The sequence below is a fragment of the Crotalus tigris genome, unplaced genomic scaffold, assembly GCF_016545835.1.
Source record: "Crotalus tigris isolate CLP2741 ecotype Arizona unplaced genomic scaffold, ASM1654583v1 scf7180000017546.9332058, whole genome shotgun sequence".
Classification (NCBI taxonomy): domain Eukaryota; kingdom Metazoa; phylum Chordata; class Lepidosauria; order Squamata; family Viperidae; genus Crotalus; species Crotalus tigris.
In genome coordinates this window covers 7,403,689-7,428,803 of record NW_024096465.1, presented here as the reverse complement: position 1 = coordinate 7,428,803, position 25,115 = coordinate 7,403,689, and the positions used below count along the sequence as shown (strand labels likewise).

The 25,115-nt window shown below is 33.6% G+C and overlaps 1 protein-coding gene and 1 long non-coding RNA gene across 6 annotated transcripts in view; one reads left to right on the top strand and one right to left on the bottom strand.

Annotated features, from left to right (window-relative positions):
- Positions 1 to 14,321: 14,321 nt before the first annotated feature.
- Positions 14,322 to 15,860, bottom strand: LOC120304919. The gene is made up of 2 exons (XR_005555877.1): positions 15,736 to 15,860; positions 14,322 to 14,588 (listed from the first exon to the last, which is right to left on the bottom strand). It is a non-coding gene; the product is annotated as an uncharacterized LOC120304919 (long non-coding RNA).
- A 489-nt stretch (positions 15,861 to 16,349) lies between these two features.
- The window catches only part of NOVA1 (NOVA alternative splicing regulator 1), a 129,655-nt gene continuing 120,889 nt past the window's right edge, over positions 16,350 to 25,115 (top strand). Inside the window, exons 1-2 of one of the 5 annotated variants that reach the window (XM_039336003.1) lie at positions 16,350 to 16,833; positions 18,561 to 18,704. In XM_039336003.1, coding sequence (XP_039191937.1) covers positions 16,698 to 16,833; positions 18,561 to 18,704 — 280 coding nt within the window. In that variant the 5' untranslated portion in view covers positions 16,350 to 16,697. Of the gene's footprint in view, positions 16,834 to 17,042; positions 17,222 to 17,396; positions 17,531 to 18,560; positions 18,705 to 25,115 lie in introns of those variants that run through there. The other 4 variants (XM_039336023.1, XM_039335985.1, XM_039335993.1 and 1 more) reach the window with 4 other exon arrangements.

The following is a 25,115-nucleotide window of genomic DNA, read 5'->3' as shown; positions in this document are numbered from 1 at the left end:
ATGGAAGGGGAATTGGACAAAATATCCTGAGGATAATACATATTGGAAGTCTGATCAGGAGCTATCAACCTTTGTTTGCAAGTCTTACTTACTATCTTTTCTCATTACCAAGGTACTTTGCAGTACACAGAGAATATATCCTTTTCCTCTCAGCCATTTCATTGTTTTTTCATGTGTTGTTTTTGCAGTTTTATCCATATCAATTCTCTGTACACCACCACCTTGGTGTATTTTTTGCTATGTTCCTTCATTTTGTATGCAGCCCACCCATACTATATGTAGTATCTATCCATTTTTCTGCTTTTCTCTTCTTACGAACCCTATTCAAACTATTTTCAATGTTTTTTTTTGACACTCAACACTCACATACTACACAATGTGGACAGACATATGTGCACAGCCACTTTTCTTCCTTCTGACAAGCTTTCATTCTGTGTAAGAGACCACATACAACATTCATCCCCATTCTATCAGCATATGCATGTCCTAATTTTTTCCCTGTTCATTTAGTCATCTTAATAAACATTCTACTAAGGAATATTTTCCATGCAACTCAGTCTGCATTTTCTCTTTCATATTTAATCTTAACTATTTGCTTTCTCCCTTTGGCTATGTTCTTTGAAGCTATTTTTTTCTCTATATACACATTATACAAGATCTTCCTCTCATCCTCATTTTTTCCATTTTTTTTCCTTATCCAAAGCCTCTTCACTTAATCAAGGCCAAAGCATAAAGGAACCTAAGCATGTAAAGGAAGTTAAAATTAACACAAACAACTTTTGTCTGTCTCGGTTGGTAGAGACAGGGATGGGATTTTTGTTCAGAAAATTTGAAGATTAAATTTGTTTTGGGTTTCTCACTAAAGAGAAACTATATAAAAAATGGAACTAACCAGAACAATTTACAAGGTATGGTACACAAGATACGGTGTGGTTAGGAAATACGTAGTTAGTGCAAATAAGTTGATATATCCAGCACTCCAGTAATTACTTATGAGACTTTAAGGAGCTTGCAGATGTCATCCTAAAGCCTTTCTGTGATCTTTGAGAAATGATAAATCATGGATAGCGGTAGAGCTAGACAAATCAAAAATAACAGATGCTGTTCCATCTTAAAAATATAGAAAAGAATCTGATGTTGATACTGAGAAACTTGCCAAAATTGATCTGCCCTCTGGAATGAGGTTGTCCTAAGATTTGGATGGCCCCCACCCCGCTGGTGTTTCACAAGGGCTTAAAGTTCTGGGTCTTTTTGTTCACGTCTTTGGCAGATGGGAATTAAGCCCCCTTTGAATTGTGTGTTCATCTTTTCATTCCTGTTCTGTTTTTGTTTTTGGTCAGGAAGAATGTCCCAAGTAATATGTGCTTTAACCAAAGAAAAGTGCATGAACTGTACAACAGTTACACTTATAAGTAATCATTTTTTTTTCTGGGATAGTCCTGTTTTGGGTTTTACACCATAAAGTCCAAGAAGGTCATATAACAAACAAACAAAGAACAAACAAAAAAGAAAACTCATTTGACACTTAGGACTAATAAAAATTGGCTGACTTACATGTTTCTAGAGTCTTAGTATTGGTGATTTTTCTCCAAAATGCCACTGAATAGTATGAGCAAGCTACATTTTATTATAAAAAAAAATGAAAAATGAAACAGGATATATTTGTATCTATCATGCTGAGCATCTTTGTCACAGCTATCAATGATTCTCTTGAGAGACTAAATGTAGGCTTTAATATATAAAATACCTGGGAATTTTATCTTTGATTAATGAAGAAGTTGGTCCTAAGATAACTGTAGTAAAACCTGGATCTTTGTAGCAAAGGCACTCCTAGTGAAATAATGTCTAGGTTTCTTCGGTTCTGGAAACTTACAACTGCATGTCTCTCACACTTAGGCTTGAGCCTTTCATTTGTCTTTTTCAATAAACTTGAAGATGCAGATATTGAATCTATACTTGGCTCACCATTCTTAAAGCTCATGGTTGCTTGCAGGTCAAAATCCACAAAAAATGAATTATCTTATAGATGTAGTTAAATAAAGTACATGTTGTGATAGCTTGAACATTTACCTGATTAATTAATTAAATTTGGAGTTGAGAATTTCAGTTTGGTGGGGCATCATCTTTACATGCCTTCTTTGGGGAATTAGTAGTCTAGATAATGTGTAGAGAAATACCACCTAAAAATATTCTACAAAGGAAATCAAAGCCCTGCCTCTTCCATTAAAGATTGTGTCTTACTTGCGACACTGGCAAGAGATAAGCAGAAATGAAAATTTCCATTCTTTTCCTAGAATTGTTTTGTGATGATACCCTTATCTTAATTTCAGGGAAAGGGATTATTGCAAACTGGGTCCTGTCCCAACATTGATTCTGTAGTGACCTTTATGATAGAGGTTATTATAAATGTTCAAAAATGAATTAATAATAATATTAATAATCAAACACTATGTTAATTAGTATTTGAGGCTAATTAAAACAGTCAAATAATAAAGAGTTGACAGTTCAGAGGAAATACAGCACAAAATAATATTTAAAGCTAATATACAAAGCAAATTGTTGTTTTCAAATAAGAAAGCAATAATGCATGAGAAGTTTATTGTTCAATTCACTGAGAAAAGAAAAACACTACAGAAAGTACCATATTTGTTCAGATAATAAATTAAAAAAATAGGAAAAAGACATACCGGTAAGAGTTAGGATTGATACATTGAATTCAAAGACAGATGGATGCAGGGAGTTCCAGAGAATAATATGGAAAGTAAGGGAAGAATAAAGTGGTTCACTTTGTATAGCATTCAGCTATAGGAAAAGAAGAAAGAAAAGCATACAATACATACCATTTGCATTAAGGGGGAGTGCCTTATGCAGAGGTGCCACTAAATGGAAAAACAAATACTAGAATATTTTTGTGTTAAATAGAGAAAATGGGAGAGGGACTCACCTTTCCTTTGCAGCTTCTGCACAGAATTGAACAGGTTAGAATTAAACGGATTCTTCAACATTTGGTTGGAAAATAAGATTTCTATTTATTCTAAAGAATAAACTGTTCCCTTAATTTTAACTGAATATATGATTTGGAATCATAATATTTCATCTTCATTTTTCTACTCTGAGGTTAGCATCAGTGTTTATGAGACAAATCAATTATATTTTACTGTTCTCCATCAAACATTGTGGTTGTGGCTTTATATTAATGTGGCAAAATTATCAATAAATTTGTATCCTCTTTATATTGTTCTACAGCTTAGAAATGGGGCATGTACCGGTTCAGCAGCTTAGTGACAAAGAATATTGCAGCATCTTACTTGCAAATGTATTGACCTGTGAATAGACCTACTGATTTAAATTAAACTGCCATTTACATTGTTTATGGTCAAGATGCAACTTATCTAGGATTATTACAATTTTCTGTATAAGACAAACTTTGCTTGAAAAGATCAATTACATTAAATATTAAATTATGTAAAGGGATTTAAATTCCTTGTTACAAGCACACAGAATGATTAGAGTTCATTTCCATTTTAAATGCTTACAAACATGTCTTACCAAATGGGGCAAACATGTTGAACAAGATCCCAAGGCTCAGGATTACAGGGATCTAACAGCAGCCCATACAAAACAATGTCAGCATGGCAGAGAGGCAGGAGGTCCACTTAGAATATCTTTGTCATGAGCAGTGATGAATCTATAAGCAGTGTGATGCTAATACAGAGCATGAATATCTTCCTGACTGTCATTTTATAGGGCTTCATTTCAAACAGATGATTCATAAAGAAACTTTAATTCCAATGTTTATATGAACATATGATGCTATACTTCAAATTAACAGAATAACAGACTTGGAAGGGGCCTTGGAGGTCTTCTATCCAATCCCCTGTTCAGGCAGAAAACCCTATACCATTTCAGACAAATGGTTTCCAATTCTTCTAGATGGCTATTTAATAGCATTTGATGCAAACCAATGTCCCTCCATTGAAAACGATAACATTGAGAAATACACTTTAGATTCTATGTGTAGAGTTCTTTCCTAACTTTCAAGTTCCTTGAGAGAATTATTGGTACAGGTTTTTTAAAAAAGTTAATTTTTTTCCCCCACAGTATCTACTATCACATTATTGTGCACCAATAATGCATGCCTCATTTGCTCTCCTGGATACAGAGTGATAAAAAATAGGACCTTCCTTATATTTTTAACATTTTGCATTGAACTGGTTGATCTAAATATCATAAAATGGAGATATGTGTTAAGGGACTCAGAGAGTTTAGTTTCTACGCTCCTTTCTTCATTCCCCTTTCTGACTGCTAAGATCTGTTGCTGCCTGAGATAAAGCCCCCAATAAGTTGCCTTTCAATGTATTGAAGCTAATGAAAATGGTTGATGAATACTATTTTAAAACTGACATTGGAACAACTTTTACTTTCAACATTGCTTACTCAACATTCTGCCTAGTATCTTCTGTTGCCCCTCAATCAAATCCTTAAATACAGTTGGAGGGCATAATTGAGTTACATGCGAACAGTATTGTATCTATTTCAACAGTTGATCAGGAGTATTTTCTAAAGTCTTTTGCTAAAGTACTGAGTCTGGGTGAGACAAACAATCAATCCAAGCTGGCATAACTGCCAGTTTAGGAGGATGACAATGATGGAAGAGTAGAGATTATGGATTATGTTCAATAAAATATTTATTATATTAATTATATTTTATAAAATATTGCATCATGTTATACATTCCTGCTGAATTTTAATTCCATGATCCTTTCTACTTTGCATTTTTCGATTTCACTCTAATGATGGGTAGCTTTTAATATAGTGCATTAATAATATGCATTGAACATTTCCAGATATCAAGAAAAAACAAACTGATAGGTTTTCATAAGAACTATGTTCAGTATTTAATGTGCTTCTATGGAAGTTGCTTTGTTTAACATAGCATTTTTGATTTTATTTGTAGTTTACCTTTTACCTTGTAATTATATCTGACTATTAATGCCTTTAATTCTAAGTAAATCAATATGTGAAAGTAATCAACATTTTGAAAGCATTCATTTTCACCTTAGCATATGATCTTTCAGGATAATGTTATTTCACTAGTCATGGTCTCTGGTTTATATGTTTTAATCAATTTTAATATTTGACTTAGTATTTTTGGATATTTTATTTAACATTTTATTTAGTCTTCATTTATTCCTTTGCAAAAACTATGACCTATAGCATAAAGTTGGACATCATCCTAATTTCGTCAAAGATGGGAAGTAAAGATAATAGTATCATCTCCCCTATAGTTCTTTTGCATAAACAGATTTGCTTTTCCCCCCATTCATTACCCAAATGTAATATCTGAGAAAAGCATGTTTTCCATCATAGTCAATCAATCAGAATAGAGCTGGAAGGGACCTTGGAGGTCTTCTGGTCCAACCCATTGCTCCTGGACAGCTGCTTTAAAGGGATTGAATCTCATCTTCTTCTTTAAGTTAACAAATCCTTGCAAGTGGAGGGTTGAGACTTGTTCTTCACCAACTATAGCATAGACACAATTTTCTGGAGTGATAAAGTCCTTAACAGCAGTATAATCTTCAGAGGGATTGTTGATGGTAAATACATATCTTTTGCAGGGATGTCCAGCTAGTTGCATGGTTTTTATCGGAATTCCGGGTGTGGCAAGAGTAAGTTTTGCAGTGTCCAGTCTCTTCTTAAATATCTCCAGTGATGAAGCACCCACAATTTCTGAAGGCAAGCTGTTCCATTGGTTAATTGTCCTCACTTGTTAGGAAGTTTCTCCTTAGTTTCAGGTTGCTTCTCTCCTTAATTAGTTTCCATCCATTGTTTCTTGTTCTGCCCTCTGATGATTTGGAAAATAAGTTGACCACTTCCTCTTTGTGGCAAACTCTGAGATAATTTTCTTGGAAATGAAAAAAAAAGAGTGCTCAACTTTTTGAAGATCAATTTACATACTGTAGTGATTCTTGTACTTTATTTTTCCAATATTCTCACATTTTTTTCCTATCACAGCTACTTGCTTGTTTGATGGCTGAGCTGTATTTTTGTATAGACTGGCTTTGGGTGTATCTTTTTATCTGTCTCATAGTTTCGGGCCCAACGTGCAATATAATTGGATCAATATGATTAATTGGCTTTTTTAGTCTATCAATGACATGTCAGTCAACTAATTTAGTCAACTAATGATATCACAATTAGTGATATGTTTAAAATCTATATACTGTATATGTGAATGTCTAAGACAGTGTGTTTCTCAACCTTGGCAGCTTTTAAGATCTGTGGAAAAAAATTGGGAGTTGAAGCCTGTACTTCTTAAAATTGTCAAGGTTGAGAAACACTGGTCTAAGATCACCTGTATTTATTAATATAAATGTGTGTGTTGAAATCAGAAATAAGGTTGGTTTGACTCTTGATACATTGTGAGATATTTGCTGTTGTATAATCCAACTATAAAATAATTTTAAACTGTAATTTTGAGATTCAGAGAATAGTTTTCAATAATGGATGGATAATGTGCCATGTTTGTTCCTTTTCAGTTGTGACATCCCAGTTTTTCTGGTAAATCATAAATAAAAGGTTAAGCTGTTAGCTTAACCATGGCATTCCTTAAAAAGGCAGAAAAGCAGAATCTGAAAAATTAGGGTGCATTAATGAATACCAGAGATGTATTGTGCTAATGTAAGATCCAAAGCACTTCTTCCCATGTTTTTTTTTCAAGCACACAACATTAATGAGGCATCAATCCAATTAAATTTTTGAGATTTGGCATCAATCAACAAAATACTGAAATCAAATGTTTATTAGTCTTGCTGTATTATGAATAAAGGTACATAGTCATATTATTCCATGTTTTGAGGGTTTTTTCACAATACATTGTATTATTAACATAAAATTATGGTTCTGATGCTGTCATTCAAATACAATAAATATCCTTTAATTGATTTATGCTGCAGATTGGGATTTAAGGTTTTTGCAATACAAACAGGCCTTTGTTGTTTCTTTCATTGCTAAATATACTGACATTGGTTGTAGAAAGTGGAATAATTTCAATTGAAATTTGTCATTCCATTCCATTCTAAGTTTTATACTGGATTGATTTTCAAACTAGGCCAATTTATAATTTTCCAAATAGATATACAATAATTTGAAATACCATAGTTATGTTGATATATAATGATGAAATCTTTTTATCCAATGTCACTTCTATCATTTCCTGGTTACTATCATCATCTGCGTACCCCCATTCAATTTTGCAGAATATGTTGATGTCATTTCATAAAAGAACAAGTATCTTTTGTTGGAAAAAATGGGAAACATTTTGAGCAGATATACTGGATTTCCATTTTTGGAACAATCTACTGAATCACTGACAAGAATGAAAAAGATAAACAGCTTTAAAGCCACAGAAAGACATTATTTTGTTACAACAGAGAGTGAGACTTAAGTGGCCAAAGATTCATACTTTTTCCTTCATTCTGAAAATTCTCAAAGGCAATGAATGAGTCACACATTGTTTTTGGTTGATATTTTACAGATTTTCTCTCCCTCTATAGGTTCATTACAGCCCTCCAGGAATGAATGAATGAATAAATAAATATACCCCCACCCACCCAATATAAAATTATGAAGTGAAAGATAAGGAAGCCTCTGGTTATACAATAGCTACTCTTTTTACCAAATTCTGATTTTAACGGGTTTTTTTTAAGAGGCCCACACTCACTGCCATTGCTGAGGCTAAATTTTGTGCACACTATAACGGACCACACATATATGAGAGAAGTACCTATAAAGTAAGTTAGGGAACTCAAACAGGTAAACAAGTTGAAAGAGGAAGAAAACAAAACTGTTAAGATATTTGCCAAACATTATGCAGATGAAAAGTTTAATTAAGTTGACAGTTAACTACATAAATCAGTAAAGAACCATAAATTCTACATAAAATCATTCTTGTTTTTACTGTAAGTTTAGAATTAATCAGACACATGACAAGCATATAAACAAAACTACTATTTTGTGTATATGTGTTTGTGTATGTGTGTGTGTTTGTGTGGGAAATGTGGGAGATATTAACATGTTAAAAAGAGATGTAACAGAATTTTAGAGCTGGCTAATAATGTCTTGTTTCAGTTCTATTTGGGAAGCTGATAAAAATTGTGTTATAACTATAGTTCACTGACATCTTTTTTTCTTCAAAAAGTATGTTCCCACAAATAATAAACATGACTTGCTATTACGGAGATTTTTTGGGGGAAAAAATGGTGGCCTCCAAGAAAGATATCGTTGGTTTTTTTTTTAAAGTCCTTGTTAAAATGATATTACATTATCGTGCAGCATTGTATTGGGGATTATTAGGAAAAGTTCTAAGAATACTTGAATACTTTTCAGTTTTTGGTTCTAGTCTTAGGTTTCAAATGAATACAAATTAATACTAATTCAAACAGTATTTCAACCAAGAAGAAAAATAGCCTAAATGTGAAGATGAAATAATATGGTAAAATCTCAAATAAAATGAAATCTCAATTTGCAAACAAATAAAAATGTATTATTAGAATAAAATTATACAAATAACTGACCAATTTGCTAAAAATTATTTCTAGAAGCATCTCTCTCTCTGTGTGTGTGTATGTGTTTGTGTGTGTAGTTGTTCTAGTTTACCTGCTTGGATTTCAAAAAATTAATTCAAGAACACTTTACTCAATTTGAATCACTAGGAGAAATAAGCAGAGTTTAAAATGAAAAACAACATGCTATCCGGAAAGATCTATCTCTACTGGTAGGAATAAAAATAGTACAGGCTGTTTATGTTTAAGCAGACACTAGAGAATTGCTTGACAGATACTTAAACTTCTTTGACAGAAGAGCTGTTTTGCTGTTATTAAGAATATAGTAATTTCCTTTTATAGGATAGGGGTCTTCATTTTCTGTACAATTTATTGTTTCAGAATATATGAGAATATTCCTGTGGTAGGAAAAATATCTAAGTATTCTATCATTTAAAATGAGGTTTTATTTTCTATAACTAATTATTGGAAGTATTGAAATCAACAGAATTTGTAAATGTTATCAGCCAACATTAGTAAATGTACTTCATGTGCTGAATTTACATGTACTACTGACAATCTGCTAATTAGAATTTTATTCATACAAAATATATTATATACTATTTGTTTTTATCAATAAATAATTGATTTGTATATTTATTAAATTATTTTTACATTTGACAGTTTATTTTATTTATATTGCCCATAGCTAAAGAAATAAACATATTTTGATTCTTGGGTTCTAAATTAGTTATAACCCTAAAAAAAGGATATTGAAATACTACTTAAAAGCACAATAAAAATGTCAATTCAATTTGCTGCAGTAGTAAAAAATCAAATTCAGTGTTAGGAATTGTTTAATAAGTCAGAAAATAAAGGATAAGACATTATAAAGGCATTATAGGGATCTATACAAATAATTCCTCTAAAACTATTGCAGATTGATAAAAAGTGCAAAGAAGTGTAGTAAAATGCCAAGGTAGTTGACAAAATTTTCTATTAAAAAAATAGGCAAAAGTAATAAAGATAGAAATTTTATACCTCCCATTGCAGTGAATGAAAAGAGAAAAAGCATTCATTTAAAAAATATTAGACATGGTTATCCAGTGAAATTAGCTGTTTTATGGAGTTTTTTTAATTACTATTAATTCACAAAGTAGCGGTTCAGTTTTATGGAATTCATTATTATCAAATATTACAATTTTAGTTAAATTAATAAAAATTATGGAAGATAGGAATCAAAATGGAATCATTATAATCATGTCCTGTACTGTCATAATTATGCTGGATTCATACATTGATTTAAATTATAACTTATTAATCATAATTTGCTGAATAAACTAAAATTGACAATGATTATTTAAAATTAAAAAGGTCTGGGGCCTGCAAGAACTGAATTTACAAAAGAGGCCTTGCAATCATTATTTATTTATTTTTAATATATTCATAATGTTAATTTCCAGGACTGCCCCTTGTCAGTGATTTGGATTAAAGGATTAAAAAACAACATAAAAATCTCTAATAAATGATGAGAATGGCAAGGGAAGAAAAACTTCAAGTTAAATATAGCTATCTCTGAGAGCATATGCCTACTCTGTCCTAGCTTTCCTGAAGAAAGACCCAGATCTCCAGGTATCTCTTGTAGAACAGCAGGATTCAATCATATAATTTCTACTTTGTTTTTTTTTTCTCTAGGTATTTGTACAATAATAGAGAACACATGATGTGTTACAAACATTAGACTACAGATTCTACCATTTCCACTCAACTACATTCTTTCCATTTTCGCTATGAGGCTATTGTATGCGTCTAGAATATTATATGCAGTTATTTCCAAGGTGTAGTTTACATTCACAAATAGCTATTAACCATAGTTTGTGTAAATTATGATGGCTAAGATACATCTGAATGAAAAGATAATATACTCTCAGGTGAAAACCGAAGTACAACCCTTAAGAAATTATGTAACAGATGTAATAAATAGTAATCATTTATGTATGGAATAATTTGCCTATTAATATTAAAATGAGAAAATTACTTTAAATTTGGGAAAGAGAATTTAATTTAGCTGATTTAAAAATTTGACTAAATATTTAGAGCAACAAATATTAGGGGACTGGAGGCTAAAGCATATAAGGAAAGGCTGCTGGACTTGGGTATGTCTAGTTTAATGAAGAGAAGGACGAGGGGGGACATGATAGCAGTATTCCAATATCTCAGGGGCTGCCACAAAGAGGGAGTCAAGCTATTTTCCAAAGCGCCTGAAGGCAGGACAAGAAGCAACGGATGGAAACTAATCAAGGAGAGAAGCAACCTAGAACTAAGGAGAAACTTCCTGATAGTTAGAACAATTAACCAGTGGAACAACCTGCCTCCAGAAGTGGTGAATGCTCCAACATTGGAAGTTTTTAAGAAGAGACTGAACAGTCATTTGTCTGAAATGGTATAGGATTTCCTGCCTGAGCAGGGGGTTGGATTAGATGACCTCAAGGTCTCTTCCAACATTATTATTATTATTATTATTATTATTATTATTATTATTATGGATCATCGCACAGTCAGCCAGATGTTCAGACTGGATTTGGCATTTTGTCTACCTATCAAGTCCTTACCCAGGACCTGGGATAGGCAGATGTGGATGTTTGATGGTATTACAGGTATCGTCACAGGATGGAAGCAGTTCCTATTAAGGCCGCCTTTTGCAATTGACTAATAGTGAATTTGTCAATGCCAATGGTGTTCAAGTGGTGCTCCAGTTGTTTTGGGATTGCACCCAAGGAGCCTATTACTATTGGTACTACCCTTGCTTGCTTTTGCCACAGTCTTTCTATTTCTATTTGTAGGTTTTTGTATTTTGTTATCTTCTCCAGTTCTTTCTCGTCTATTCTGCTGTCTCCAGGCACTACCATGTCCACTATCCAGACTTTTTTGTCTTTCTTATCGACAATTGTTAAGTCTGGGGTGTTATGTTGCAGGTGCTTGTCTGTTTGCAACATAACACCCCAGACTTAACAATTGTCGATAAGAAAGACAAAAAAGTCTGGATAGTGGACGTGGCAGTGCCTGGAGACATTATTATATTATTTATTATATTATATTATTACTATTATTATTATTATTATTATTTTGTAAACATTACCATGTTCATTGGGACAGGTTTACAGGGAGATCTATGCTCATTAATTATAGATCATCTTTTTGTCTAAAGTGACAAAATGTCTTCAGGTAAATCATATATGAAAAAAGCAAACCAAACAATATTAACATCCATGAGAAGACTTTACTAGTTAACAGCTGTTAAAAGGCTCATGTTTTAGATTTGCAAAAGCAACTTCTATTTAATCATAGACCTGGGTTGAAAATATTCAATGATAGGATTCAAAATGACACTAGCTACCTAAGTAATCTAGTTTAACAGTCTCACTGTACATTGTACCATATTTCTTGCTTCAATTTTTAGGCAACTAATCTTATATCACAGGGCTGTTGGAGGACCAGGCTGAGTTGTGGGACCACTGTGGAATGACTTCCATAATGAAGGCTGCTACTATTCTGTGCCTTATTTCAGAGAATGAATGATTAGGCTTATTGTATTGTATAAACTCCACCAATGAGACTTAAATACTCTGGTTTATGCTTTAGCATTTTATGTATGTGAATCAAGCTAATTCTGAGTATAATAGAGTATAATGTATGAATTATGTCATCTTGTCAGCATACGATAATGTATGGATTATGTCAGCTTACTATTTGGAAGAAACGTGGCTGTTTGGCTATCTCTGAGGCTATATATTTATGGATGATAGCTTTTTGTAAATTAGTTTTTTTTTCCGGTTATTTTTCTACCCCTCACGATCCTATTGTAAAGTAAAGGTGGCATTAAAATTATAAGACAAATACACATTGTTTAAATTACTTTCAAAAGTAAAAACCTCTTCTCCAAAGATGAAACTATTCCAAAGTGCTTTTTAAGATGACATTTCAGCACAACATTGGGAAAAAAGCTGATATTAAATCAAATCCAATACAGTATACATAATTTATGTGATTCGTCATTATGCAAAAGCATGTTTAAATACTAAACATATATAATACCATACAAATAAATACTTTAAGTGCTATACAAATAAGGAAGGGAATTGAAAACACTATTATCACAATAAAAATTGATTTAAAAGCATAGCCCAGATTTCTTAGGAGAAGAATGAGAAAACTGGTACATATTCCAATGACCATTATAAACCTGTCTGACATTATGCTGCTTGAAGAAAATCTGAATGACATCTTCATAATGATAAAATATGACAGTAGATAATTAATATTCAGTTGCACTTTATTTTTGGTTTCAAGTTTACAACATTTAAACCATAATACATATTGTGCATTTAGTTCTGAATATTTGGGCTGATATGATACTGTTTTTTAGAACTGTTGAGAAGGATGAGCTCTTGACCACTTCTTCATCATACATAAAATTATGAGGTTTGTACTTTCCAAATATCTTCAGTTAAAGATGAAAACTTTTAGTGACAGTTTTGGATACAACATGTAATCTAGAACATGGATTTGAGGTACTTGAATTTCTGTGGAAAACAACAGCATCAGTTGCAAAAACAAAACAAAAATACCAGAATTGACGGTGGGAATTTAGTTCTCGAGCTGTTTGTTTCCACTACTAAAACTAGCAAGTCTTGCTATATAGATGAAATGTTAATTTTCCTATGTTGTGGTTTCGAGCAAACCATCTGAAAATATGAGAATATTGTTGAATGAACTAACATGTCTCTGTCCATATCCAAAGAGTGCACATTAAAATATAATTCTATACTTTAAATCTAGTTATGAGCGAACAGAATTTTAATTTAATTTAAATGAGAATTTACTTTCAAATAATGACAATCTATAATTCTGAAAAGGTGACATGGACAAAGACAATTGCATTACTGTAACAGGATGAAAAAAAAATAAAATAGCATGGCCATCTTTGCATTCTGAGACTAATCTTGGGGCCCAACAGAACTTTTTACCCAGCAGATAGACATCTCTCTGCAATTTGCTTTTAATGCCCTGGGACCTACAGTGAGTATAGGTTATGCACATCAGACAAATTATGCTTTATTTACTTTTATGTACCATTCTAGAATTTACTTTTTCAAGTGTGGGCAATAAAATGCTTCAAATAAGTAGGAAACCTGATATATTTATTACCATTGTATGTAGTTAATACTTTTACAAGTCACTGCTGGAAAATATACCGGTAGATTGTTTCTAGAATTATTTAGCCACTTTTCCTTTTTACTGAAGTTACTTTTAATTATTCCTTTTTCAGGATTAATAATTCAATACTGATATACAAAAAAGTAGTAACTACCAATGTTACATATTGTATTTCTCAAGTACTAGAATCTATGTTTATTTACAGCCATGCTGCCTGATCTGTTTCCTCATATGAACCATGTTCAGTAATGCCTATCCCTTTCTCACACAGTATGGTACCACAAGGCAGCTATAGCTCACTCTCTTGTGAAATCAAGAATTGAGATAGCAAAGAACAATCTGTCTGCAATTGCTTACCCATCCTTTCTTTCTTGAAGACATTTTTTTTAAGAATAGGGAGTGCCAAATTATCCAGAAAAAGAAGTAAAGTAATTTTTTTAATTTACTTGCGTTCTTTTTATATAGTACAAAAGAGCAAAAGCTTGAAAACCTTTTAGGTGCTAGAATGAAAAAAAAAAGAATTACAAACTGCTCAGAGAAAACATGTACGCAAGACAATACTGTCTTTCGGAATCTCATCTTTGCTTTATTTGGCCCTGTGAAACTTCTCCCCCAAAGAGTACAAACAATCATTTCTGCCATGTCATCTTCTTTCTGTGAACAGCAAAAGGGGACTGGCCCAAACTTGATCAATTTCTCTAAATGCTAAACAGATAGTAAAGATATATAAGTTAGGGGTAGCAATTTGTACAAAATGCACTACTCATGAGGATTCTGCCAGCAGGGAGTGAGTTGAGCAAGTGTATTTTTTTTAATTACTGTAAAGTCCTAGAGAAAGAGGAAAGAGAGAAAAATCATGAGCAAGGAAACATGTTAGGGATCTCATGGAAAGAATAACATAAAGTAATACACTGGCTTTTTTTTATCCAGATATCCACAAGGTATCTCTTAACATGAACAGCCATCTGGAAGGTTTTCAATAAGCATCCAATACTGGATGAATCAGTGATAATATATTTGGGCTTCAAAAAACCATATAACCACTAGATAGCAGCAGTGACGGCAAAGAAGCTATTTTTTTTCTCTCTAGTAGTAATTTGTCTTTTTGAGCTTTGGTAAAATATTGTAGCACTAAATATGATTTAACCAGCTCATATTGGGTATTGCCCAACTAGAAAACAAGGAAGCAAATAGATTCCAGAGTGAAAATGCATATAAATAATTTGAAGTGTAGTAATTGTACTTTGTAATCATCACTTAAAAGTGCTATTTTGGTGTGCAGGGGACATCAACGAAGCCATTCCTATATTCCACTGCCCTTTATTCCTTTCAGAATGGAATACCAAAGGAGGAGCAGTCATATGGGCATGTCCAAATCTTCTACCTGTTGACACATCTCTCTTTGTAAGATGCTTGCTGGAAAGTCAGGAAGTGTGTAGAAAAATAAGAGGAAATGTTGACAGCTTTAAAGAGTTACTCTATTCTTCTGTTTGTTTTCCTGCTTTTTGCACAATACTGGAGAAAGGAGAAGGCTCATCTAGCCTAGCATCTATTCATATGGCAAGAAGGAAAGGGAACAAGGTTGAAATTTGGTGCCTCCTTCCTACTATGCTACTCCATCACAGAAAGTACAGGGTCAACTATTTTGGCCCAACACAATTTTGCCTTCAGTTCCTTAAGGTGGGGCAGCCAGAACTGGAGAATGACTATATTTAAGGACTCCCTATAAATCGAAATCGGCTATTTTTATTTATTCTTGGATGATCCCATTTTAGCAGAGCCAGGGACAGGATTCGATTGTACCCACCAGGCACCCTTTCGCTGTCTTTTTGGCTTAATCTTCCAAGCCCAGCCTCAAGTTCTTCGCCTCGATTGGGTCAGCTCTCCTGTTCTCTGGAAGGCCTGCACATGTATACTGTACATACACCCCCCTCCCCACATACACACGTAAATAAATACGTAAATAAATACATACCTCACTGCCCTCCCTTCCCCGTTGGAGTGTTTGGGCTCGGAAAGTGTCCGCAAGAGAAAGCTAGGGCGAGCCCTCTCCCCTTACAACCCGAGTCGCGAGAGCCCGAGTTTTTTGGAATGAGTGTGTGCTGGAAGGAGAGAGAGAGAGATAAAGAGAGAGAAAGAGAAAGAAAGAGAGAGCGCGGCCGGGAAAGGGGGGGGGGTGGAGAGAGAGAGAGAGAGAGAGGGAGCGAGAGAGAGAGACTCAGCAAGCAACTCCTGACAGAGTCTAGCCCGACAGTGCTCCTGAGACTCTTCAGCTGGGAGAGCGTGAGAACGCGAAAGCAGTAATAGCCCTTCTCGGCTCCGGACGTCGCTTCTCCTCGCCAGCTGCAAGCGCCCGACTAGCGCCTGGAGAGAAAAGGCGGGGAGGGGATCCCGGAGGGGCCACAGAGGCACATTCCCTGAATCCAGTTTCTCTCCCTCCACCTCCTCGCTCTCCCCCTCCTCCCCGCTCTCCCCTCCTTTCTTCCTCTCGCTTCCCCTCTCCTTCCTCCGCCTCACTTTCTCCCCCTCCTCCCTTACCTCTCTTTCTCCCCTTATTTTGTCTCTGCTTCCCCTCCCACCCCACTTCCCCCTTTTTATTTTTTTTTTTAACCTCAGCTTTTGCTGGCACTGCACTGCAGCTGCTCCTTCAGCCAGCCGTCCAGCCTGCTTTTTCTCCTCCTCTCTCTTTTCTGTCTCTCCCCCCCCTCCACCCCGTTTCACCGGTGCCAGACAAACAATCGCCTACCCCCACTCCAAGAAAGCATCTTTTTTTTGGGGGGGGGACGGATCGATTTCGCAGATTAGCTTGAAATTTCAGAGGACGGAAGAAAAGCGAAAGAAGCGGGACGAGCCCCCTCCTCCTCCTCCCCCTCCCTGCTCCCCCCACCCCGAAGGGAGAAGCCAGTTATCCTTCTAGCAGCGGCGGCGGCAGCAAACATGATGGCGGCAGCTCCCATCCAGCAGAACGGGACCCATCCTGGGGTACCCATAGACCTGGACCCGCCGGACTCTCGGAAAAGACCACTTGAAGCTCCCCCTGAAGCCGGCAGCACCAAAAGGACCAACACGGGCGGTGGGTATTTTCCCCTCCTCCTCCTCCTCCTGCCACTACCCAATTCCCCACCCACCTTCCCCTTTCCTACCTGCCTCCTCGCCTCGCCTCTCCCTCTTTTCCTTCCCCAAACATTCCTTATTTCTCAAATGTTATCATTCATCAAAATGGCGTCGCCTTTCAAGCATCTAGCTGCCCTGTTTTATTTTAATTTCACATATTCGTAGTGGCGGGGCGGAGGGGGGGGGCTTTTCAGCCTTGACACTCTGGGCGAAGGAGCTCAGAAGTCTTCTTTCACCGACCCTCTTGCACGCGTGGTAACAGTTGGAAGAACTAAACGAATAAATGGCGGCTGGAAAAAAGGCACTTTCACCCCCTGTTCCCTCTTCCCCCTTTTGTGAGTCGCCAGGTAGATTAAACAGCAGCGGCGGCAGCGGCAGCAAAACTTGTCTTATTTCCTGGCACCACTTTCCTTTTCGATGGAAAATGTTGCACAGATTTGTGCTTCCTGGGGCTGGGTCACTGTGATGGGGTGTGTGTAAGCGCGCGTGTGTGTGTCAGAGAGAGGTTTGAGGAGGGAGGGCGGGAGTTGTCTGTCTTGGTGCGGTGACTTGTTAGTTAACATCCTGCTCTTCCTGGATGAGATGAGTTATAACGGGACCAGCATCTCCTCTATTCATTTGCACTGGAGTCTTCATAACAATGCACCGAGGCAGAGGTGAATTTATTCATCCAGCATTAAGAAACAACAGAAGTAGATAGCTGATGTATTTAACGTTTGTATAATGTTGGGGGGGGAGGAGGATGCACCTGTACCAGCTGGGACGTTGACTCTGAGAGAAAGTGAGGTTGCTGTTAGGTGGCTACAAAACAAAAAAATAAAGTTGGGCTGTTTAATAAAGAAGGGTCTTAAAATGTGTGTTGGTTTTTACATGCAATCCTCTCAGAGCAGTTTTTTTTTTCCTAGTCCATAGAATTGATGGTGTAAGTTCTGTGAAGGAAGCAGTACAATTGTTCAGTTATAAAGGGGAAGTTGTTTTATTCATGGTACTTATTCTTACCTATTTTGGGACTTTTTAAACTCTTACTTTGCAAGTATTTACATTAGTCACTTTTTAAATGCAAGCAGGGTTTTAGCTTCCTTTTAACTGAGAAAAATTCTTCTTAATGTCCTTTAATGAGCTTAAGAGATCATTGCTACCAAGAAATGGTGAAGAAATATATCAGGATTACTTGGGCAAATTATCATAACCACATTATTTTGAGTTTTCTTCAGGATAACTTTGAGTAAAGCCTCAGATTCTGGGTTATTTAACAAAAAGCAGTGTATTACTTGAAGAGTATAGGGCAACAATATATAGACTTTAGTTCTAACAATTTTCTACTTTCTTTAATTTTAAGGACTTTGATCTTTCCTGATCATTTTCTTTGCCTCTGTGTGTGTGTGTGTGTGTGTGTGAGCGCGAGAGAGAGTGAAATACACTTTGGCTCATGTTATTGTTAACATGAAGTTAAATAGAGCCATACAGGAACTGTTTTATGCCTGGAATTATAACTTGAATTAGGTCATTGCATCCCATAGCATCTCAAATTTAAGAACAGATATTAGATTAATTTAATATTGGCTAAATAACTACAGTCCGTATAAAAGAACGGTGTATTAGTATTTGTAAGATAAAGGCATATTTTATAGCTCTGAAAGAAAATGTTTTGGAAAATAAATTAACCTTTTGTCTCTTTTTTTCCAGAGGACGGCCAATATTTTCTAAAAGTCCTCATACCTAGTTATGCGGCTGGATCTATAATTGGTAAGGGAGGACAGACAATTGTTCAGCTGCAGAAAGAGACTGGGGCTACTATCAAGCTTTCTAAATCCAAAGACTTTTACCCAGGTAGGTGTAAACCACAGTTCTTTTGCTGAATAATTAAAAAGAATCATCCCACTACCATTAATAGTAAAGTGAATTATCAAATATAATTCTGAACAAATACTGAATTTGACTATTTTTTTTTTAAAAAATCAGCTTATTATCTAGTAGCGACTGTGTTATTCCAATAAATATTTTAAAAATTAGATTTCATCTTTGGTATTTTGTTCAAGAAAATGTCAAATATTATAATCAAAGCCATAAGTTAAAACGAAACCAAACCTGTGTGGTCCTTGTAGAATAGGCCTTTAACCTTAAATTTGCTGTATACTTCGGTTCTGTTTCATTTCTTTGTTCACTTATATTAGTCAAAATAAAAGAGAGGAAGTGGTGCTCTTTAGATATTTCCTTGGTATTTGGTTATTTTAGTTGTGATAGTTAATAGAAACCTATTGTGTAATAATCGACACTAATGAGAAAAGGAAATTGATGTAGTTGTGGGCATAAGCATTAACACTCTGCATATTCACCCCATGCTGAATAATGTACAGTGGTATCATATACATATTTTTTAAAAAATTCTGAATTCTTGCATAGATACTGATTACCTTATATAAATTAAAACAAGTGTTTAATGTTTATAGCAGTAACAGCTGTAGTCCCGATAGTGCATTGATTTTCTAATTCCAACAGTGGTAACTTTGCATTGAGATGGCCTTTTTTCTTGTAATGAAAGGAAAGCTGCTTTGCATTTGCTGATTGTTTTCAGAGATATGTCTGGATTTTAAAATGAGTTTAAAAGGCAATTGTGAAGGTAATTGAAAGAAGCATCAGGAATGTTTCATTTTTTGCAGTCTTGCATTTTGAAGTTTACATTATGTTTAGATACAGATGTTGAGCTTAAGTATTTGTGATTTTATACACAGATATGTTTAGGTGAAATTCCACTAATGAAGTGTTTTAAAATTTGATGATACAGCTTACATAATTTTTGATAGGCATGAAATACAATATATGGTTCACATAATGTACAGATCATAATACTTAAAATAACAACTGTTCTGAGATAATAACTGAGCTTCTAAATTGAATTTGGACACAATAGTTTTTAATATAAATCACATATTTATATGATCCATGAAGAAGATATTTAATTAGAGATGATGGAGTGACGGAACAGATGCTATGATTGGCTATGCAAATTAGAAATTCAACTTAAGTATATACTGCGAGGCAAGATTAGACTTTTGTCTACTACTTTACAAGAATTTCCCCTTAATTTAAATAATCATTAAATGTTTAATTGAATTGAATCCTAGATGCTTATGCAGGCACTTTGCTGAAGCTTCAGCTGAAAGTAGAAGCTTTGCCTATGTTTAATAAAATACAAAAGGGATAGTGAGAGGTTTATCACATTGTGTTCCTGTGTGACGTAAACACATTCCCTTTGAAGGAAATGATAGCATGGAGTTAGCTTGTGTAATCTGTAACAGGTGTAGATGTTACTGAATACCTGAAGTTACACTATAGAATAGCTTTCATAAATTTGATGTACGTGAATTAGATTCTTACCTGAAGAGATGGACATATGTGAAGCACTCAAGTCATTAGTTGAGCTAGAAATTGTTTCCCTTTTAACCATAAGCCTGAAAAATCTTAATCAACTTTAAGCTTTTTTTTAAGCTGTTAATATTTGGCTTTTTTTTCAAACCAAATTTTAAGTTGAATTATACTAATATTATACTACTCTTAAATTAAAATGGATATTCACATTTCTAAGTATAAATTTTAAGTTAATGTGTTAGAGTTCTATATAACTGAATAATTTCATTCTGTGAACTACTTTTAGTATGATTGTTAGTGCTAGAAATGGCTGATACTTAGTTTCATATTTAAGCATTTTTATGTGCATATTGGGAGCATATTGTGCAATAAAATTATGTAAACCCATAATATATGTTTGTATTATGTACTGTATGTGATAAATAGTGATGTGATCATAGCAAATAAAAATACGTCTTTAGATAATGGTTTTAATTAGTCCTGAAAACAGTTTTTTCAAAAAAGCAATTTAAAAATTTATGTTAAAAATTTAATGTAAGTACTTAAAACTTACTGTATTTTCTCATCATAAAATTTTCATTCAGAGTTTAAATGCAATTGGCCAGATATTCAGAATAATTAACATTATTCAGGCATATAACTAAATAAATTGTTAATGACAGTTTCCTACTGTGCAAATTGTTTCCAAATGAAGATTTTTCAAAAAAAGAGACATGATTGAATATTGGTCATTTTTCTTGATAAACTGTAAATGGGTTTGACATTTTCTTGCATTCTGTGTGATAAATTAATAGCTTTATTTCTTAAAATTCATCTTCATAAAGTGCAATAGGTATTTCTTCTAGAAGCTGTTATATATGTACTTGTGAATATGACAATTGTATATATGACCCTGTTCTAGTTAAAATACTAGTTATGGGAGAGGGAGGGTTGATATATTATACTTTGTAAGGAATATTTTAAATTACTTGATTTTAGTATCTCATCTGAATCCAGCATGGTATGAGAGGGTTTTACGAAAATTTAGACAGTCATGTTAAACAATAAATCGAAGTGCGGATATATCCTGTTCTGTGCTTCATCTTAAATACATGCAAATGCATGCTCAGATACATGGCCAACTATATGTCAGTATTTGTCTGAGGTTCATATTCTCAAGCTAATCAGATTGAAGACTTTTTTAAAAATGTTGTACAGCACAAAAATGAAAGATGTTAATGAATTTAGAAAACAAAAGAGGTTAAATCTAAAATGGTATCAAATCATTTTTCATGATTTTATTTTTAAAGTTTTTATTAAATGCATAATTAAGATTGAAGTTGAAACTTAAAACTAATGCATGAAGAGATTGTATAACTTGGCAGTCTGATGCTTGAAGATGTGTCCAATGAAGATGTTATTTTGCATAATGGAACAATGAGATTATATGTCTTTTAAGTTTTAGCATTTGTTTTGCCTTTCCTCTCTTTATTTTAGGATGTTGCTTAAATAAAAGAACATTATTACAGTTGTATTGATGTTGCTAACCTACTTGAAAATTGATTCATAAAAAAATAGTTCTGATGAATATTCAAATTGGATCAGTATGGGCCTTGTGATCTGCAAAATTAAGTTATTTTCCTTTTGTATCTATATATCCAGTCATTGAATACAAGTTATTCAAAGGTATAATTCTCAGCTGTACAATGTTTTTCTTTTTTCTTTTCTGTTTTAAGAAAAATGAAAGGATTGTTTCTAATAATAGTTCTGTTTGTTTTATATTGATGTTTTGTATATGTTGTGGGGGCACCTTGATTTACTTTTTGTGTGTATAGAACATTTCTTTATTGGACTTTTTCTACCCAATGGAATTTTACCATTTACCATATATTTTATAGTTGTTAAGACTTAACATTTAACAGGGTTAGGGTTTTGGACTTGATGATTGCATTTACTGTTGTTGAAGAAGAGCTAGATTCTTTCAGTTCTAAGTTGAATTGTGCGTTTGTAAAAACATACATTTTTTTAAAAAAAGTCTGTTATTTGTATTTAGAGTGGATACTGACCGCAGAAGAGTCTGATGACTGTTTCTGTTTATGAGTATAACTTAAAACTGTCTTCTAGTAAAATGTGCAGAGGATTGTAGCTTTATATATAAACAGTGTTAGAAAGATTAAAGTATCACCTTGTGAACTGTTATTTCTTGCTCTCTTTTCAAGTCAATTAAGCTATCAATCTCTATGAATTCCTGAAGGAACATTCTTAAATGAAAATGCTTCTATATTCTGAGTATAATATATTCTGCCAAGTTACGTCAAGGAAGCTCAGCTCAATGTATTTATATGCAACTAAACATTTGGAAGTGATTTCTAATGGAATGTGTTTTGGGATTACATTATCAATGAGTAAAGTAGAGAAATTTCTCAAAGTTGTCTCTGTTTTGCAGATGTTACATATCAGTATTAAGTTATTGAAATTTGAGAATGACAAAACTGAAAGAAGACACATACTTCAGCTAGGTTTTCAAATGTTAATATTTATTTATTTATTAAATTTCTATTTCAACATAGTTGTAAGATGTAGCAATACATAATTATATATATATATATATATATATATATATATATATATATATATATATATATTCTCTTGTTGAAAAGCATGTAGCGGTTTTTGTTTTTGTTAGAAAGGGAGATATCTAATTTAGAATAATTCTTCATTCTGTTTAATTTTTCTTTTTTATTCATGTTCTATGCTAGTGAAGAAATAAATATAAAACTCTGTACTAGCATGTTTTCATAATAAGTTATTTCAATCAATACTTAAAACTGATATATTACTTCTTAATGTTCATTAAAAAAAAGGAACCATACAATGTTGTCATTCAAAATTTTCATTGTAATGCTATGTGTTTTACCAAAGAAAATTGTTTTGAAATGAGTGGAAAACATTTTTCTTTTAACTTTTTCCCTGATTTCCCAAATAACCTAGGTTTTGAAAATTATTTAAAAATATTTTTTTAAAAAAATCACTCTATTCAGTAGCTTTTTTATGCCAATATAGTCTTATTCTTAACATGGTTGGAAAGAAAATAATTTATTATTGAATTGTTCCCATAGTTGGAAAGCACAAATTATTGTGAAGTTGAGATTTAAATGAGGACTTTGTATAATCACCTTTAGCCATAGTTCCAGTTTAAACAACATCTGTAGAAACTTGATAATGTTTGTACTTTGCAGCAGGTGTAGCTGGAGTTGTAACCATTCTGAGAAAGAGTTCAGTTTGCTTTTATGTATCACCAGTCTGGCGGGAATGAATGACTTGGTAGACTTGAAGGTTGTCAGTTGTCCTGTGTTGGAATGCTGCAGGTAATTGGGCTAGACTGGTGGGAATTATGGCAGTGTACTTCTCACGTTGCACTGCAGCTGCTGTTGATCTTAATTAATCTGACCCTTAGAGGCTGCAGTGTCATAGCATAAAAGGCAATACATACTACAGATTTGAAGTGCTGTTGTCATGCACTTGTTTTAAAAACAGTTTTAAAATGGCTGATCATTTATTTTCACTTTTGACTGTGATAAGGGCAAATGTTTGCAAAAATTCTTTTGGGACATATATACTTGTAATTTGCAAGATGTGTTTGTACATTTGGATAAGTATTTTGAACATTGTTTTGTTGAGAGAAGTTGCATTGAAATCAGTAAGAACTATTTAGAAGAAGCATGTGTGGCAAATGCCAGATTAGAATCAGTACTGAATACAGTATAGAATACATTTCTTTATATAGCATTTTGGTTTATATAATATTGACATCACAATTAGTGATATATTTTTATCTTTACTTATTGCATGGGATTTAATTTGGAACATTAAGTACTACATACATATTTATTTGTCCTAAAATTATTTTGTTGCTTGAATCTGACCAAAACTGTTCTACATACTGAATGCTATTTTGAAAAAAAAAAATACATCCAGTGTAAAATGTATTTGTTGATATTAAGTTTTAAGACAATTTTTAATAGCATACAGTTGTTATAATCGTGTGGGCTAATTTTAACAATTCAGGTAGTTGAAATTTAAAACTGCATAATTCTGACTTTGTCTTACTTTTTTTCAGAACTACTAAATATTAAATAATGCCAAACTTCAGAGATTTTAAAAGCTTTGCATTATAGCATAGTTATGAATCAGCTTCATGTTTTGTTTGGGCTAAATATGCTAGACTGTCAAGTGCAACTTCTCTTAAGGTACTTTGTATTTTGTCAATTTCAAATCGTGTCTTACTGTATAAATCACACTTACTGAACAATATTGCTCCCAATATAATTCATTTTAGTATTCTGGTACTAAATCCTAGTATTCTTAAGAATGTTAGATTTATTTAGTATTTCTAAAATCTTACGTGAGAGCCAATTGGTGCAGTGGTTAAAGGTACTAGCTAGAAAATGGTAGGTTGTGAGTTCCAGTCCTGATTTAATCATGAAAACTGGGTGATTTGGTGCCAATCACTCTCTCTTAGCCGTGAGATGGAAGCAATGGCAAACCACTTTCCATGTAGCTCTTCAGAATTAAGACTGATTTGAAAGCACACACATATATAAAGTGTCATTCTATAGTTTAAAGCATTCAGCAATTCTGTCTTCATTTTTCTATTGTTGTTCAATTTCCTATGGTCCTGATACCCATTTTCTGCTGCATTACATATTTCTTCTTTGGTCAACATGCATATATCATTCTATCATAATTAATAGATAATAATTTAAGATATGGATGTATGCATATTTTTTATTTGTTTTCAATGGCTAGTGGTTTATAACCACTAAGGAGATATTATCTTGTCAGTTTAACTTAGAGCATAGCTTTATTCATTTATTCATTATTTATTTATTT